The 19,555-nt window shown below is 36.6% G+C and overlaps 2 protein-coding genes across 2 annotated transcripts; one reads left to right on the top strand and one right to left on the bottom strand.

The window, feature by feature from the left end:
- The first annotated feature begins 3,778 nt into the window (after positions 1-3,778).
- On the top strand, positions 3,779-10,870 carry LOC104235047 (DEAD-box ATP-dependent RNA helicase 53, mitochondrial-like). The gene is made up of 8 exons (XM_009788716.2): positions 3,779-4,238; positions 5,708-5,835; positions 6,025-6,436; positions 6,540-6,638; positions 6,785-7,009; positions 8,414-8,575; positions 9,190-9,629; positions 10,456-10,870. Exons 1-8 carry the CDS (start codon positions 3,843-3,845, stop codon positions 10,490-10,492), a joined length of 1,899 nt encoding a protein of 632 aa, XP_009787018.1. The 5' UTR covers positions 3,779-3,842; the 3' UTR covers positions 10,493-10,870.
- A 329-nt stretch (positions 10,871-11,199) lies between these two features.
- LOC104235048 (uncharacterized) lies at positions 11,200-19,311 on the bottom strand. Its single transcript, XM_009788717.2, has 12 exons — positions 19,195-19,311; positions 18,798-18,929; positions 17,401-17,483; positions 17,226-17,301; positions 17,038-17,105; positions 15,692-15,776; positions 15,200-15,318; positions 14,936-15,019; positions 14,147-14,293; positions 12,532-12,640; positions 12,333-12,452; positions 11,200-11,606 (listed from the first exon to the last, which is right to left on the bottom strand). The coding sequence occupies exons 2-12, from the start codon at positions 18,883-18,885 to the stop codon at positions 11,533-11,535; spliced, it is 1,053 nt and encodes a 350-aa protein (XP_009787019.1). The 5' UTR covers positions 18,886-18,929; positions 19,195-19,311; the 3' UTR covers positions 11,200-11,532.
- Positions 19,312-19,555: the final 244 nt, after the last annotated feature.

Here is a 19,555-nt window from a genome sequence, read left to right on the forward strand (position 1 = left end):
TAAAGAGAAAAACAACAAAAGCAGTGTTAATCAACTAGGAGCTACTCGATGAACGCATGGACTTTGCGTATATAAGAATGGCAACCCAAAATCAGAGAATAAAAAGATATTATAATTGAAGATCCAACCTTCATTATTTAAAAGTAGGAGACTTGGTTCGAAGAAAAGTAACTCAAAACACCTGAGAACTCATTGCAAGGAAGCTAGGTCCAACCTAGGAAGGCCCCTTACCGGGTTTCAGTTGTCACCGTGAAAGGTCCATACAAGTTGGAGAATCAGAATGGAGAAAAGTTGCCAAGTAACTGGAATGTGGCACACCACAAGAGATATTATTGCTGATGAACATCACTTGTACTAAAAGTTTGTGTTGCACTCTTTTTCCCTTCGTTCAGTTTTTTTCCAATTGATTTTTTTCTAGCAAGGTTTTTAACAAGTCAGCAACAGAAAGCATACTACGAAGAAGGTTTCTACAGCAGCAATAAGTCCTTTAATAGCAAGGCACACAAGCAAAGAACCAATACGGAGCGGTTAGATAATATTTTGCTCGGTAGCAAAATTCCCACCGGGAAATTAAGTTTGCTATCAAGCAGAGGTTACCCGACTGTTCACAAGTGCAAACCACTAGGGGATTGTTAGATAGTGTTTGGCTCGATAGCATAAATTTCTAAGGGGAAGTGAAGTTTGTTATCGAACTGAAGGTTATCTAGCAATGCATTAGTAGAATCCTTGAAGATGCAAAACTTCCAGTGTTCCAATTCACTTCTTTCTCATTCGAACACTGGGGGAATGATATAAGGATATGTCAACAATGACTGCCACGTTGACTGGGAAATGAAAATCGGAAACATAGTTGTATCGTCGGGACAGGGGACTGCGCAGCCAGCCTCGTAGAAACATGTTGTACAAGTTAGCCACAAGAAATGACAATCTCTTTTTAGCATAGAGAATGCTCATGTACTTTTTGAAAATGAAAGGAATAAAGTAAAGTCCTTTTGTTTCTATCATGTTTCTTATCTGAACGATGAATTGATTTTGTCATTTGAAAGTTAAACAAGTACTTCAAATTTTAGTGCCGTAATGAACAAGAGACTTCCTCTTCAAGAGCACCGTAAATATAAGAGGGCCCTCTCTTATAAAAATTCTCACGATAAAGGGTTGATTTTGGAAGGACTTGTGCCCGAAATCCAAATGCTTTAGGGGGAAAATACACCTAAAACTTACATAATCAGATGCAAACAGCAAAACTTGCGCAAAACACTTAAGCAAAAAAGAATGCAAAGATTAAAACTTGCATAAATGTTCAAACTAAAAAACGCAGAAAGACTCATGCAATACTTGAGAAAAAGATGTTTTTACTCACAGTAAATGTGCCAAAATGGCACAGGTACAAAATTTGGGAAAACAAAGTAAAAGCTAAACTGCTGCATCTCCATAACCCAGAGGAAGAGAAGCATTCGTGCCCCTAGAGGAAGTAGGTAGATCTGCCGCCGATTCGATATCTTGGCCTTCATTTTCTTGGCCCTCAACATCATCACCTTCTGCGTCCTCTCCAGTTCCCGAGAACTCAGAACTGGAACCAGAAGAATCGGTAGCATCAGGCGTGACCGAAAGACCTTTTTTTGCGGCTAACTCCAACTTAAGGGCCTTAGAAATTTTGGCGTCAAAATCTGTGACACCCGCTTTGGCCTCTTCCAAGGTTTTTCTCATCATACTGGGGATGGTTATTCGCTCCGTCAAATCAGGAGCAATAATGTCTAAATCTTGCCAAATGCAATCTTCCTTCACAACAGGAATACTGGAAGGACGGATGGAAGAAGGATATCTGCCAACGACCCATGTACAGTTAGTAGAAAGAAACTTCTCTTCAAAATCTTTGGTGGTAATCAGGCTCTTTGGGACAATGGTACTCACTGTAGGGGGACCGTCATCGTCAGCTTTGTCTTTGTTCTTTGAAGAACTAGGTTTTCTTGAAGAGGATGCTATTTCTTATTAGTAAAAGAGTTTTATCTCTCAACGAAGGAAGTTGAGGAAAGGTTGAAGTCAGAAGATGAGTTGAGTAAAGGAAATCTTAGAAAATTTAGAGTGTTATGAAGTGTAAAATTAAGGAAGTAGATGCGTATAAGTAAAGGTTTAGGCGGCTAAATTCGTGGCCATAATTACCTCGATAACGACAAAAGTTATGCTGAATCATGGGATGACGCGTATTCAGGGAAATAAATTCGGAGTGACGTGCGTCTAATCAATCGTCAGAAGTCTCTCAGAGGGGATCAATGAAATTCCCGCCAAAAGGAACGTTTCTACCAACTTCCTGGTAACACAAAGTTATGTCACCAGAAAGCAGGGGGAATATGGTAAAATATGCTATGCTAAATAATTGTATAAGAACGTGACACGTGGAGCCAAAGGCAAAGGATAGCTGAAACCGAAGACAACTGTTCCGTTTGTTACCAGAAAGAATGATTCTCATAAAGATGCAATTAATGTCTGTTACCCGGTAGTATTTAATGGAGAATATTCTATAGCATTTAATACACTACTCGTTACAAAGAATTTATCATTCATGCCTGCCATTACACATTCTTCAATGGCCCTCATAACTGACATTAAAGAAGGGCATGATCCTAGGACCCTGTTCCCTAGGTACAACTATAAATTGTGAGCTCTATTATCATTGTAAGGGAGGAATTTTCTGAAAAACTTATGCTATAATCTATGCGAAACTTTATACAATTTTACTTTCTGACTTTTTGATTTCGTTACTGTTGTGCCCGGAAGCCTTGCTCCTGGAATTACTGTTTCTGCTATTTCATCTTCATCTCAAGGCTAAGTATTGCGTATTTCTTCAATTCTTTTATTATTTCAGGATCGAATTAATTCACTTGTCTAAAAACCGCTTATAAATTCAACTGTATTATTTTACGGATAAACACTTAGTATCAGCCAACATGAAAAGGAACCAATTACAAAATCTAATGATAAAAGTTAGGAAATTAAACAAACGAAATAATTATTTTTGTGTAAAGAGGGAATCTAAGCATGCAACACTTGACAAATCTCATAAAAGAGGGTAAGATGTGTTTTAGTATTATGATCCAAGATATAAATGGCATCGAAAAAAAGTAAAATAATAATAATTGAAAATAAATAAAAAATAAAAATTTGATTACGATAATCGAGAATAGTCTAACTAGTAAAAAAAAGATCTCAAGAGCCCTAGATGAACAACTTAAGCAACAATCAATAAGGTACATACTTGATCGTCCAAAAAATGATAAAATTGAATCCAAAAATAAAGAAGCTAGAAGAAGATTATCTTCAAGAATATCAATTCTTATAAACAGTCAAATTCGAATCAAGAGGGCCAATTCTCCAAAAATAAAATTTTCACTCTAAAAAAATAACACAAAAATTTTCAAATTAGTGGTAGCTTTAAAAAAAAGGAAGAAGTTGATGGTGGTTTACGGCTGAGGATAGTGATAATACTAGCGGTAAATGGTGAAAATGTAAGATCCACATAAAAGAATCTAACACGTGTTTTATCATGTCAGCACGAGGTGTTCAAAAGATGCAATATTCTTAATTGGAGGTGTCTATTTGATCACTAACTAAATTTGAATGTTTAACTGAAATATCGTGCCAAATTTAAAGGGCTATCTAAGTATTTCACCTTATACATGCGATCATTTTGAATGAACTCCAAACTTATGGGACTGTTTTGATCTTTTCTATTTGATACAAACCCCCTTCCACCCGCATATAAATCTTCCCTAGGGGGCTTATCGCTTAACGCTCTCTCTATTCTCATAAACCCTACCAAAAACCTTATCACCAAAGGGAAGAAAATGGCTTCCCTCTCCACTCCTTTAAGATACAGCAAAATGAATAGTCTTTTTCTACTAAGAAACACTTCATCTTCACTAACCTCAAAAAGGGTCACCTTAAATTCACTTTCCCATATCTTTACTGATAAATTCATTCCAAGAAATGGGCTTAAAGTTTCACAAATTCACAGCTTTACCACTTCTGTAACTCCATCAGCAGCAGTGTCGAATTGGGTTAATGGTAATTTTGGGTATAGTGTGAGGGCATTTAATGTGGCTGCTACTGCGTTTGTAGAATTAGAAGAAGAGTGTGATGTTGATAATGGGGTTGGGCTTGAGATATCAAAGCTGGGTATTTCTGAGGAAATTGTTTCTGCTTTGGCACAAAGGGGAATTACTTCTCTTTTTCCTATTCAGGTGTTTTTATTGAACTGTTATAATTTATTGTTATGTGACAAAAAAGACAGCATTTTTAGCTACTAATTTTGCTATATTAGTGTGTCTATTGATTGATGATATTCAAAATTCTATCTGAAAAAAATAGCATTTTTAATAGCCGTGGTGTCCGGCCCAGTTAATTTATGTGTAACTCGTCCGCCAAGGCTTGGACAAATGGTGAAGAAATCACGTAGTGTTTTTGCCTTAAAAAAGACAGCATTTTTTACTCTTAAGTTTGCTATATTTTGTGTGTATTTCATTGATGGTATTCAAGATTCTATCTGAAATAAAAAAGACGGCATCTTTAGCTCCCAATTTTGCTATATTTTTTGTGCTTTATTGATTGGTGGTATTCAAGATTCTATCTGAAAGGAAGAGGACAGCATTTTTAGCTCATGGTTTGCTATATTGGTGTATTCATTGATGGTATTCAAGTTTTTTGATAGAAAGAGTAGAGCTTAGACTTAGAGGGGTTCTCTGCACATGGGTCATTTCCGTCTGAGGAAAAAAGCATTTTTAACTCCTATTTTGATGTAAATTTGTGTGTTGATTGGTGGTGTTAACATATTTTTTTGAGAGAAAAGGGTAATTTAGAATATGAGGCTCTCTGCGCATGTGTCATTTGTTTTGGAAAAAGATAACAGCATTTGTACCTCCTAATTTTCTCTCTGTGTGTTTATATTTTATATAGAAAAGAGTGATTTGGAATTAAAGAGGGTTTTCTGCACATAGGTTTTATGCGGCTGTTCACTTCATCACAGTATTAATGCAGTTTGCACTAAAATTTGTACAAAAATCTGTCCAGGATTTCCTATGACTTCCACGAGGTCTTGTTTTTGCATTGGACAGTCTGAAGAAAGGGAAATGACTTGATGGAGGACACTCTCTCTGCATGTGAAGTTATTTAGGACTGATAAGTTAAAGCAGGCAATGGCATTAAGCCGATCGTTTAGAAGATATTGTAGTATATTCTTGTAAAGAATGTTGAGGTGTCAGGTGGGGAAGATCGTTCCTTACTTCTTATCGTTGTCGTTTTTTTGGTGAGCTTTCTGTTCAGAGTTTTGGTCTCCATATGCTTAGATTAATTTGGTCATATAGTGCAATGCAGGCCCTTAAACGCAGTGGCGGAGCTACCTTTAGTGAAGGGGGTTCAGTTGAATCCCCTTTGCCGAAAAATTGCACTGTGCAAAAAGGGTAAAGACAAATTCTTTTTTATACATAAACTATTGAATCCCCTTGACAAAGGTTCATATCTTAGGTGTGACGTTTTTACATTTTTTAATGCTCTTACTGAAGTTTTTGGCTTCCCTACTGCATACACACAAATGGGGGAAACTTAAGTTTGTCTTTCCAACCTACATATTTTCATTTGGTTTTGGTTTCTAATCAATTGAAAATCTGCGGAACAATTTCTGATTCTAGAATCTTTTCATTTTGGTTTGTATCAGAAAGCTGTTTTGGAACCAGCAATGCAGGGGTCGGACATGATTGGCCGAGCTAGAACTGGAACTGGAAAGACACTAGCTTTTGGCATTCCTATCATGGATAAGATCATCAAATTCAACAACAAAAAAGGGTTGTTCACTCTGTTCTTCTTTGTAGAATTTATTTTAGTAATAGTTAAATATGGTAGTAGCATTGAATATTATCACATCGTAAGTTTGTCAGAGAGATATTGATGATTCTTTATTTGATTCTGCTTATTTGTTGAGAATAAGAAATTCGTTAAAATTGAAATTCTTTTTGGTTATTCTAAACTATACAGACGGGGAAGAAACCCTTTAGCATTGATCTTGGCTCCCACTAGAGAACTTGCACGCCAGGTGGAGAAAGAATTTTATGAATCTGCTCCCGGTTTGGATACACTGTGTGTTTATGGTGGTGTCCCCATTCAACGCCAAATGAGTACTCTTCAAAGGGGTGCAGACATTGTTGTTGGAACACCTGGTCGAATCATTGATCTGCTGAAGAGGAGGTCCTTAAATTTATCAGAAATCCAGTTCGTTGTTCTAGATGAAGCTGATCAGATGCTTAATGTGGGCTTCGCGGAGGATGTTGAAACCATTCTTGAAAATGTTCGGCAGAAACATCAGACGATGATGTTTTCAGCCACAATGCCAAGTTGGATAATGAAAATTACCAACAAGTTCTTGAAGAAGCCAATTCACATTGATCTTGTGAGGCCGCTTTTCTCACCATGTGGACAGGCCTTCTGTCTTATTTTTATTGAGTACCCTAGAGGTTTTTATGCTAAATAATTATGTGTAAATGTGTGTGCAGGTAGGGGATTCTGACCAGAAATTAGCCGATGGCATTTCCTTGTATTCAATTGCTTGTGAGATGCGTCAGAAACCAGCAGTTCTTGGACCCTTAATATCAGTATGAATCTATAACCTAAGTCTCTTTTCAGTTCTACTTCATATCTAACCTATTGATCTAGTGTCATTGCATGTTGTTGCTATCCACCTAAGGAGTAAAATGATTTCTTTTTTTTTTTCAAGACTGAGCATCTATTTGTTCTTCAGGAGCATGCAAAAGGAGGCAAGTGTATTGTGTTTACCCAAACAAAGCGTGATGCTGATAGATTGGCGAGTGCAATGCAAAAAACTTTGAGATGTGAAGCTTTGCATGGGGATATCACGCAAAGCCAGAGGGAGAGAACTCTGTCCGGTTTCCGACAAGGTCAATTCAATGTATTAGTGGCCACTGATGTTGCTGCTCGAGGACTTGATGTACCTAATGTTGATCTGGTTGGTCTTTCATTCTTTTAATTGCCTGATTACTTAACAATGCTTCAGTCATATCTCATTCCTTGCCTTCCCTTCTGTTTCCACTTTCTGAAGGGAAAAAACGGGGAAGGAAAATATAGCTGATCTGATAAGGAGCATTTTGTGTGCTCCGATAACTCATCAGTATGGGACAACACCATTCACACCTTTCTAGAATCCAGCACATCACCTATAATACCGGCTTGCATGTTTATGGAATCTTAGAAAGTTTAGGACACAAAATCTAAATGAAATTTATGCTAAAACATATAAGCAGTGCAACATGGATACTTACGTGTTTTAGGATCATGTAAAAGGCATTGTATCTTGAGATAAATTTCACATGTACAGAGTGGACAGCCAAAAAAAGCACTTTTGAATATCCTTTGAGAGACAAACCGACTATTTGTTAAGAATATAAGTAAATATTTTATCAACGAGAGAAATGTGCACCAAGAGAGTGCTACAATGTCTTGACAAAAGCTGTATGTCTAGTGAGCTCAAAAGGCTGTGAAATCCTCTTGGCCATCTACCTTTTCTAGTTTAAACCAAAAGTATGAGGCTTATAAGCATCTACCTTTTATTCTGTCTAATCAGAGCCAACCCCTCGAATTCTTCCCGAAATTTTCACTTTCAGACTGGCGAGTGGCTTCCAGATCAATATTAGTAGCTCTTCCTCTAGGCATCCCTCCAATGCCAGCAACTCAGCTGTCGTTCGAGGCATTATCCACTCCATTCCCAGTAAAGATAGGAATGTTTCCGCTGTTCATTAGTTATTTTGCAGTGCCATAACAGCTAGTCACTGCTTCCTCCCTTGTTTCCCACTTGAAGCATTGCTTTACATGATTATCTGCCTCATTTTTGACTTCGCCTTGTGTCGCAATACCTTGTTTGTGCCACTATGTGGAGAAAGCATACTCTAGTAGGATGGTATAGCATGTCAAACTTGCCCAATTTCTCACCAATCGGACATGTATCATCAGGTTAATCAAATGATTTCCCAGAATTCATTGAGTTTCACAAGCGGCTGAATTACAAGAACAAAGCTCTGATCATTAGATTCTCTTCTGAAGTTCACAATTCAGCTATATTCTTTACCAGCTATACTAAAACCTGAGCAACAGAGCATTCTGTTTAGTAACTCTATGTTGCTATGATCCTTCAAAATGCTGTCGCGTCCGTGTCGGATCCTCCAAAAAGTCATGAATAGCCATGCAACTTTTCATTCGGTGATTATGCAATGACTATAAGGAAAGCTACCCCCCCCCCCCCCAAACAAAAAAAAAGAGTAATGTGTTCATACCTTAAGTTTTAGAGTGTTTTCTTATTTCAGTTTGCTTTTTGTCTTTTGCTATCTGAAGTTAAAGTAGAGATTTTGGTGCTCAGGTGATACATTATGAACTTCCGAACTCTTCAGAGATCTTTGTTCATCGATCTGGTCGAACCGGACGTGCTGGGAAGAAAGGAAGTGCCATTCTCATGCATTCCTCAAAACAGCACAGGGATTTGAAAGGTATTGAACATGATGCCGGGTGCAGATTTACTGAGGTAAGGGTGCTTATACCTTACAGTTTCACTTTTAAAAATCCTCATTCATATTTGTTGACATTTTCACTTATGGAGAACTGGAGGATGCAATAGATGCATGTTGAGCTACTATACCTGTTAGAGTAGATTGTTATACTTGTGTTCTGGTACTCGCATAATGTTCTGGTACTCGCTATGCAGATTCCTCTCTTTTTCTACGCATTAAAATATTTCAATTATTAACTTTTTAATTACTTTTTTCTTCTATCTATATCACTGGTTATTTAAAGTTAAACTATATGTATAATCCAATTACGGGATTATCTGAATTGGAAAAGAATGCTGAAAATCGAATTATTTGTCACAGGATCCACTTATATCAATTTTCTAATTAGGGACACAAACTTCTTACTTTACACTACCTTATCAGAGACTTCCTATTTTGAACCAATCTTGCAAGGAGTTGCAATCATATTCCTTTGTCAAAACATTGCATTTGTGATATTCTTTGGTGCTTCTAATTTTCTTGAATTGCTGAAGTCGAACACGAGCCAGTTGGAATATTCTATATACACTGGTGTACAGAATTATTATCTCATCGAATTATTTTCTCTGCATGTACTTGCTGAAAATAGCTCCCAAGTATTAAAGTAGAGGCTGGAGCAGCAGACATGTATAGTGACATGGGCAAAGGCAGCGACCGCTTTGGCTCCTATGGAGGCACCATGCGTAGTCGATCTGGTGATTTTGGTGGAAGTCGTTCTGGTGGCTATGGAAATAAAGGCAGCAGATTTGGTGGAGAAGGCGCTTCATCTTCTCGAACAGGTGGATACAGTGGAACTGGTTCTGGAAGATCAGGGGGTGGCTATGGTGGAACTAGCTCAGGCAGCTCAGGAAAGTTTGGTGGTTCTGGAGGATCAAAACGTTTGGGTGGTTTCCGTAACTTTGGTTCTGGCCGTTCAAGTAGATTTGGAGATTCACAGTCTGACCGCAATAACCGTTCAAGCCGTTTTGATGACTTCGGAGATGGCAAGGATAGTGGTGATCAGAGTTCAGGGAGGAACTCCATTTCAAGGCAAGTTTCATTCTTCTTTCTTGATTAATTTTAAATGGATGTGCTTAACGGTGACTTGTATACTCCGCAGAAGCATCTTCCAACAAGTGTAGATACTTTAACCACTGAACACAAAATGTTGAAAAGAAGATTAAAAAATACTGAGTCTGTAGGATGTTACGCTCGTAATGGGTGGTTTTTATAGGGTCCAATACAGTGGCGTAGCCACATAGAGTGAAGGGGTTGAACACCGTTCATTGGAAAATTATATTCCCTCCGTTTCAATTTATGTGAGCCTATTTCCTTTTTAGTCCGTGCCAAAAAGAATGACCCCTTTCCTTATTTGGAAACAATTTACCTTTACAAAATGATTTATAGCCACACAAAATATATTTGCCTCATTTTACACCATAAGATCAAAAGTCTTCTCTCTTTTCTTAAACTCCGTGCCCAGTCAAATGGGTTCACATAAATTGAAACGGAGGGAGTACTATGTATATAGGCCAAAAATTACTTTTTATAAATATATATTAAACCTTCTAACACCTTTTGCAAAATTCCTGGCATCGCCACTGGTCCATTATGCACGTATTGGAGGGAACTAACATTGTTGATGTGACGCTATTAGGGCCATATGCATGTAGTTGTTTTGTCTACTATGCTGTATTTCATTATACATTGGAGAGGAAAAGTTAATTGGGGGTAGGGTGGGACGTTAAGTGAAAATCTGATCCATAATACCACAGTCAAAAAGTTGTGATAATGTCATGCTGCCTCCATCATAGGAGGCTCCTTAGGTTTTAACTTTAGGATTGTGTTCTCATGTAATTTGCTTTGGTTGGTTCAGGAGGCGTGCCCCCTGGGACTTCTCCATTAATAGATGAAGGTGCAGCTGAACTCCGGCTCTGAATCGTGTGTATTGATTACAAAGGTGCTGTATTTAGAGTGCAGATGATACAACTCTTTACTATATTTGAAGTCCATATAAATAGCACTTCAGTATCCACTTGGTCTCAAAAGGCACCCACGCGATCTATAAAGGAATGTTCTTCGCTGTGTTTATGATTTTTTCATCTCAAGCTTGAGATGCATCAATTTTGCCAGAGCTCATGAATGGTACTAGGTATTACTTATTGATGTTCTTGATGTTCTGTATTCAGTTTCTATAAATTCTGTACTAGCCTAGCCTTTGTAAAACTAACCATTGTATGTTGGACGTACTGAATTCTCATATCAATAGGAGAAAAGGTTCACAGTGGAAAGTGTACTTTGAGTTTTTCTATTCTATTGGAATACTGACTATTGTGCTGTATAACTTTATGCTGTGTGAATCTTTACGCTCTCGGAGAACAAATTAGCTACAATTTATATTGTTATCATGTCAAATTATGTGTGAAAATAACTTTCCTAGAAGCATTTGATTTTTTTCGGCCTAAAACTGTTCGGTAATATTTATTTCATGTAGAATAAGAATGCTCATTCAGCTGGAAAAACTATTTTCACTCAGCCAAAATCGCAGTTAGAAAAAAGGTTGACATCAATTTTAGGAAGTGAATGTACTCTCAATACCACCTTAAGCACAATGGCTGTATTAAAGCACAAAAGTGGTCAACATACTCATTTATGATAGTTCTCAACTACGTGAACAAAAATGAGAAGAAATGTTTGAAACTTTGAGCGACGTCTCAGATTTTTGTTACATTGACCAGTGAATGAATTTTTTCTTCTCAACCAGCTAGAATAAACTTGGGTATAGTAGGGTATTTGTTCTAGTGCTACCAAAATCACAAGGATAAAGAGAGTTTATGTTCTCGTGTACATAAACCTGCTGTTGATCTGCTTTGTTGGCTAAAGTTCCTGCCCTAGTGCACCAGTTCTGTAATTTAGCTTGGCTGAACATATCAGTAGTGCAATGTCTCCACGTTTATCGCACAATAGTTCTGCTATTTTTCTCTGTAACAGCTTCAAGAAGCTTGTACATCCATCTATCTAGCATGCCTATCACAAAACGAATACTAATATGTCAGTGTGTTTGAATGTAGAAGATTTCTGACTGAGGCTGAGTAACAGTTAAATTTCTTCTTCAAGAAACAATTTACAGGGTAAATGCCAGTCAAGAAAAAGATTTTAAGACGCGTACACCAAAAGCATTATGAAAAAGTAATTCATCGATTCTTAATTAGTAAGACACTTCTTAGCTCGAGCGTAAATAAAGAGAAACAATGACAGTCCCAAATCTATCACTGCCATAACATCAGCAAAAAATTCTGTATCGCACTTGATAGCAAGAATGATATATAACCTAGTCGCTTCCAGATGTTGTGGTCTATAAAAATATCAGCAAATGATCACAACCAAAAAAAAAAAAGGTTTAAACACAAATTCCTCGCATGATAACTGGGAAAAAGAGATCCGAATACTTGAGACTATTGGAGAAGGATTTCCCCCTAGGAGTTAGCATTCAGCTCTTGATATATGGGTGGCGAGGAAGAATAAAAATAAGCCCAAGTTCCACAATTTCTCACAACAAAAATATTGCTTACACTTTTTGTACAACTTCGGAAATGATTTTTAACTTCTTCAAGATATTCAAGTCAAGAGCCTTGAATTCAACTATATAAGGAGTATTTCGAAAAGAAGAATAAAATGAATTAGCAGGGACTTATGCCTTATTAGTGGGGTTTCACCTTATCTAAATCCTACAGCTAAGTGTTAAAGACAAACCTGTTAAGGCAAATGTCCCACCCAAAACTGCACAGAGCCGAGTGATAAGGTGCAGAAAACTACGACGTTCTTCTCTGATGGTCACGGTAATTGGTGATAAATCATATAAGAAGTATACAGCTGCATATAGTGACAAAAGACATCCAGTGAACAGCGAAATACAGCAAGAGGAAAAGGGAAAAGGGTAGCTTAAACTCACCTGGCCATGTCCGATCAAACTCATTGATGGGAGAAAAGTACTCCGTCACAGAAAATTGATTAGTTGGTAAAACTTCTTTTGATATATACCTATACTCAGTTGGAACAACCTACATGACAAAAACCAGAACATCAAAATATGGAAGCACAAGAGCACATCCAGAAAAAAAAAGTCATTGTGACTCAAGACTTATCTTTTGGCCAAAAGTTCACAAGGAAAAGTAAGCGAACCAGGATGCATGTTTCAACTAATGTTCCTTGTCAACACTGTTAGATTGTTTGAACTGTCTCATCTAAGTCTAAGCTTGTTAGAAAGGAGACACACTAATTTTTTAAGTCTACAATATGCTCACCCACGTCCAGACTTGATTTTTTTCTTGAGCCACATACATGGAAATAGTTTTGTCAAGGAGCAGCAGTGAGACTTGAATCCAAGCCCTCTCTCAATTTTGTAAATTCTCATCGAAGAAATTAAGTCGCTAGAGAGGAAACATTGTTTATTTTAGCTTTGCAACATACAAATCCCTAAATGGATTAAAAGGGGTTGGCCTACTGGAGAGATCTTTCACCTCCAACCATGAGGTTACTGGTCCAAGTCATCAAGGCACAAAAAGTGGAAAACCCCACTGATGGCCCATGGGAAGGGAGGTTTCGGTCGGGTTTAACATTTCAAAAAGAAGTACAAATCCACTAAAAGTTTTTAACACGTATGGTATGCTGAAAAAAGATTTCGATGCTCAGGGTAGCTGGTAGCATGAAAAAATTCCCCCTAGTCATAAAACCGTGGCGTTAAACGGAAATAATAAAAATAGACACTGTTAACAGTGACATATCCCAATCCCAAAACAATTGCCACCTTGCTTTTTCAGTTGATAGTGGATTTTTTTCCCCGATGAAGTTGATTGTGGATATAACTATGTCTAAAGCAGCAAAGCGGTGAATGTATGCACTATTTCGATGATCCAGCGAGTAATTTTTTTGCAAGGAGTATTAAAGCTAATAAAGCAACTTTGGACGGCATACTTCATGCTATGTAATTATCCAAGAAGGTGCAATTTCATGATTCCTTTTCTTCTCTCATTTTATTTTTATCAGTAAAAAGCTATAATACAATTCATGCTATGTGATTATACAACAAGGTGCCCTTTCATGATTCCTTTTCTTTTTTCTTTTTTTTGAATTGGTAACTATTGTATATATTATAAAAATCAGTACATAGGTGCCCTTTCATGATTCCTTTTCTTTTTTCTGTTTTTAGGATAGTAGGTTTGATGCCATTTTAATCTTTAAAAGCCAACAATTGCAGATATTTAGCCTTGGTGGAGAACAAGGATAATTAGGTCCCTATTATAAAGGAAAAGGATGCAGATTTACAGACTCTAATTCAAGTTAGATCTCATATACCACAACATAACCCAGACAAATAACTCAAGTATGCAACCATAAGTACAAGTTTATTCATCTCACCACTTTAAGAAAAATGGTCATGGGTCCTTACTAAGAGTAAAAAAAGAAAAGAAAGAAAGTATGTCAAGGCTATGTTTGAATGCTCTAAGAGTTCAAACTAAACACTGGATTAGATCTCCATAACTAACAATGAAGGCTATACCACAAACCTTAATAAAATATTTGAATGTGCCACTTGCTCCACGCAGAATTCGCGATGTTCCATCAAGCGGGTTATGAATACCTGGATATTTGGGCCCAAATGACAAATCATGGATGATATGGCTTACATTGACATGAGTAGACCCTTCAAAAATCTGCATTTTCAAAAGATACAAATAAGAGTGAGAAAATAAACTGGTAAGAAAAGAGAAAGCAAGGATCCTTTAGATGCCTCTGTAACATGCAAGCTTTGAGAAGAGCTTGATGTACTTCAGAACAGGGATTAAAATAAAAATGAAAAAATTTCTGCACTCAGACCCTTAAGAAATGTGGTATTCCTAATTTCTCTATACCTGTTTCACAAGCTATCTAGGAGCTCGTTGTACAACTAAATGATCATAGATCAAACCACAAGCAAAATTTAAAAAGTAGCTTCAGCACAATCTTCCTTTTGTCATGCACCAGTACAAAATAACTAGCAAGTTTTATTGACAAAGCAGAACTTCCACTTTAGTTCAACCACCTATATAATATGATATAACACCAAAAGCCGAAGTAAAAAACTGTCTTAAAATCCTTTGGGAGGGTTACTGCCCCAGTTTCTTAAATGAAATCGTTTTAGCATCTTCCAACTATACCGTCAAAATTTTACGGATTATAACTTCTCAGACTATTTAACCTGATAGCTGATACCTTAGAATAGAACAAAGTTCAATGGAGTATACGCATTTTCCAACAGTAATCGTGTATGTCCATAAAATCTACAAGAAGAATTATAAAATATCAACAGAGCTGACCATTTGAGCAACAAAAATGTTCAATCCGTGAACGGATATGTGGAAATTCCCAGCAACCCGCTGGACATCCAATACACCATACACCTGCATGGAACAATGTAATCATCAGTTAAATGCAACACCGCCATCACTTAGTTAGCCGAAGTGGCAGTAGATTTTAAGGCCCAAAGAGAGAAAGATATTGAGAGAGAGAGGGAGAGGAGGGGGGAGGGGGGGGGGTTACAAATACGAGAACAAGCATAAGCAGAACTGCCAAAAACATACCCTGCATCCTTCCCCAACAGTCATTGCTTGCTTAACCTTCTTGATCATATTTTCAGATTCTTCATCAATGCCCTGAAGATGGATCTTATCCGAATCTTCTTGATGGTCTTTGTGCACATCTGGTAAAAATTATTTCTTAAAACAATGTAATCAATACATAGGAGATTAATACTCAAATGTGTTATGCAAGTTAGAGCTCAAAATAATCAACTGATATATCTGTATAAACGGAATTTCTCAAGTTATTAGTTTTTTGGCAAGTTGGATCCATTTATCCACTGCCAGAAAAAGAGAATTTGATAAAAGTCATTGAGGTCCAACAAAAATAAAATATATTTGTCAAGAAATTTACATTAACATGATCGAGGGCCAAGGTCGCACTAAGCAGGTTTAAAGCATAAGCATACAAGCATTTAACTTGGACTCGGATAAGGAGAAGCAGACAGTTAAACTAGTGCTACGACCCAAAGGCAGAAGAACCAAAGACATTACCGTGTTTATGAGCTTCGTGTTCCTTCTCAACAAGGTCTGACAAATATTCGGTGCCAATGATATGGCCATCACTGTTTAAGCGAAGCTGCAAAACTTTCAACCTTAATTGCCAAAAGGGCATGGAGAAAAGGATATGCATGGGCATGCATATGCTGTAGACTGCATGTGAAAATAAATGCCAATTCGAACAAAAAGAAAATTACATCATCCACTACTCCTATAATCTAGGAAACAGAAGACAAATAACAAATTTCTTCATCGTTCATCCTCTCTTTCAGTTTTACAAAGTTTGCAAAGAGAAATTCAGTAAACTAACAGAATGAAACCAGGAAGGTGGGGAATGCTGGGGTAGGTCTATTCAGATTTGTAAGTTTAGGACTTCCAGAAGCTCTAGACAGCTAATACCAACTACCAAGTTAAGAAAGAGTGAGAAATGTTGGGTAAATTACACTGACATTCCTAATTGTCAGGTTACAATGAGAGACCAGGTGATAGAGAATCATAATAGTTGTCCTAAATATTGTCAGACATCAATTTTTTCTTAGGAAACCACAGTAGGGTTGCAATTTACTAGTATAAAGCCTCTACCGCCTCTCTCGTCTCCATATCTACACTACACCAAGAATATTGATGTTTTGGACAAACCTCACACCCAAAAAGTTTCTTGTTAGTATTGCTAAGAGTTCCTAAAATCTTCTACTCAAACTAGCTTAAGCTATTGACAACAAATATGAATTGTTAGCGGGAAATACAAGAAAAGTAAAAAGGTCAATCTTTTAACATATATCTCTTTTGTGTTGGTAAGTTTTCCTTTTCGCCTTTCACTATTAAGAGAAATTGTTTTGCAGTATCAATACTACTTAAAGAAGTTACTAATCAATGTAATTTTAGAAGGTAGGAGGAGGATAAGTAATTATGACAAACTAATGGACATAAAAGTATTACCCATAATCTAAAGCTTGGCACAGCCCCCCCAACCACGCAAAAAGATAAGAGAGAAGAAGAAAAAGAATTGCTACATGACAAACTAAAAACAAGTTAACAATATTTTTGACTGGAAATGCACCAGAATAATCTGTGTTGACTACTGTAGCTCCAATAGCATGACAACAAATACATTCAGCCCATAAAATTTAGTCCATTTAAGGTGTAAAAGTTTATCGATTAGAATCCATAACTAATTATGATCATAATCTTCTTTTTTTCTTTGAAACAGTAAGAAACAAAATTTACTAAAACTAACAACTAAAGGTGTTATGCATTACCCTGTACTGCAAAACATGGTCATTTTGTTTTCAGTTTGATTGGCAGCGAAAAATTTTCATCAGTCACAGTAGACCAATTACCTTCCATATGTTTGTATCAAGATCTACTTCATGCTTCCCCGACATATCAATAGCATCCACACTTAGAACTACCAAAAAGAATAAACTGATCAACCGCTGAAACATTACGAGCAAAATATTAACTGAGAAAAGTGAAACTCGAATTAGAATAAACAAACATGGACAGCAAGTAGAAAATATTGTCCTACCATCACAAGGTAAAGAGGGGAATGTCATATTTATGTGAATGGGAAGAGTTTCTCCACGTTTCAAGTCAACAGCCATCTGCACAGAGCGATAGAGGAAGTCAAAGCACAAACTTACTTCAAATGAGCTAGATTAAGCTAAACCTGAAGAAAGTTACACTAAGGAGACGTAAAATACCTGATGAACCGTATCTATATTAAGATAGTAACTAAGTTCATGCAAGAATAATGTTGCCATGATAACCAGACCCACAACCGAAACTGGTAAAGAAAAGAAGGAAAGAGTAAAGTTAGTAAAAGAATCAAACCCAAGCAAAATACAGACAAAATAAGCAAGAAATTCTACATGTTCATTCAAAAGTAATGCTAATCAGTGAAAAGTTAAGAGTGGATTGTTCATCGCAAAGCTGGGCTATATGTAAAACAGATAACTCAAAAATATTTAATGGTTAGCACAGTCAGGTAAAGTTAAGTTCCAGTTTTCACCTACATAGACATTGTAGCATGCACCATAGATAGGTTGCATTCTCGTAACCCTTTACTTTACGATATACTCCCTCCTACAATTTATGTGTCACCGTTTGACTAGGTACGGAGTTTAGAAAGAAAGGAAGACTTGATATTGTGTGGCTATAAATCATCTCATTAAGCGTAAAAGAACTTTAAAGTGAAATTATTTCTAAATATAGAAAAGTGACATTCTTTTTGGGACAAACTAAAAAGGAAAGAGTGCCACATAAATTGGGACTGAGGGAGTAGTTATCTTTTTCTTTTGTTTAAAAGTCACATCATCACGATAATGAAGAGAAAAACAATTGCGGAGGGTGGCAGAAAAAGATATTCCCACATTAAGAAGTGGAAGTTGTGCTACTCAACAATAATAAATTGTCTTGGTCATTTCATGACTAAGATAAAGAAAGTAGTTCCAATATCTGATACTCGCATATGCTTAAAACCTACGCTTCAAACTAGTTCAGGTTTCAGATGAAATCCACCTAAAATCAGCTCAAAACTCTCCAATATCTAACTGATTTTTTCTCATCTTTTTGGAATTAGCTCCCTCGGGTATCAAAAAAATAAAAACAATTGAGAATGAATACAAAGAATCAATCAACAATACATCAATGAACTATACCTCAATCTTAGGTTAGTTAAGATTGGCTATAGGAATCCTAATTGTATCCGTTCCACTCAATACAGGCCCATTTTATACCCCAAAGAAGAAGCAAAGGAATAAAAAATGATTTAAGTTATATACACCGATAGTGGTAAGTTCAATTTAACTGACCGCAGGGATCCCCTCCTGCTTACCCACCCACCGTAAACGATTACTACCAGACTCGGAATGCAAATGAGATGAAAAAGACCATCATTGGGGCAAACGATATACTAGCTTCGGTTATGGCATAACCAAATAATTCTTTTGCCAATGATGGATTTCGTGCCACGGAATGAATCGAGGAACTACGGACGTTTTCGAAGAAGATTTACCTGTTATTGTGAATCAACTTAACCTGATGGTGTAAAAAATCTATACACTGACAATGCACAAAACTAAAGGTTAAGAATGAATACCGAGGGCGCCAGACTTGGTTTTCTGCAACAAATGATCTTCAGCACGTGGAAATGCATCAATAGCTCTTAATGCTTGCTTCACTCTCATCTTCTTCTTTTTTTCTCTCCTTTTATTCCCAATATTTGATAATGCTGTTCAAATTAATCAAGCAATCAATTAACAATTGAACTATGCGTAAACATTTTGCTCTAATCAAGCTCAATTCATTAAAACCCCTAGCTTTACTTGTAAATAACTACGTCATTTCAAATTAAGACTAATTTAGGAAATAAAATGACCGTATGAAGCTAAACTTCCATCATTTTTCATTTTATAAGAAATTGAAATTAATTAATTTGCAATACCCAATGGACCAAACGCTGTTAAAATTTAGAGAGAGAGAGAGAGAGCGTGCACCTGTAAGGGAGAGAGACGAGAGAGAATGGGCCTGGAAAACAAGAATCCGATCTCCGATGGAAATTCAGAAAATAGGAGGAAGAATAAGAGATTCAAAAAGTGACTGTTTATTTCATGGGCCCTTTAGTGGACTACGGTTTTGGGAAAATGATATTAAATAGTTCATAGCCGAAAAAAAATTATTTTTATATATTTTTAGATTTATATATATACATTTTTGTGTTACATATAAAAATTATATAAATTTTATATATTTTTGCGACTTTCGAATATAAATAATTTATATCGCCCGTAAGCCCAATTGAAATGTTGTGTGTTTGTGTGATTATTTCTCACCTTTTAATTCCTCCCCCTATAAATA

The sequence above is a fragment of the Nicotiana sylvestris genome, chromosome 6 (assembly GCF_000393655.2).
Source record: "Nicotiana sylvestris chromosome 6, ASM39365v2, whole genome shotgun sequence".
Taxonomy (NCBI): Eukaryota; Viridiplantae; Streptophyta; class Magnoliopsida; order Solanales; family Solanaceae; genus Nicotiana; species Nicotiana sylvestris.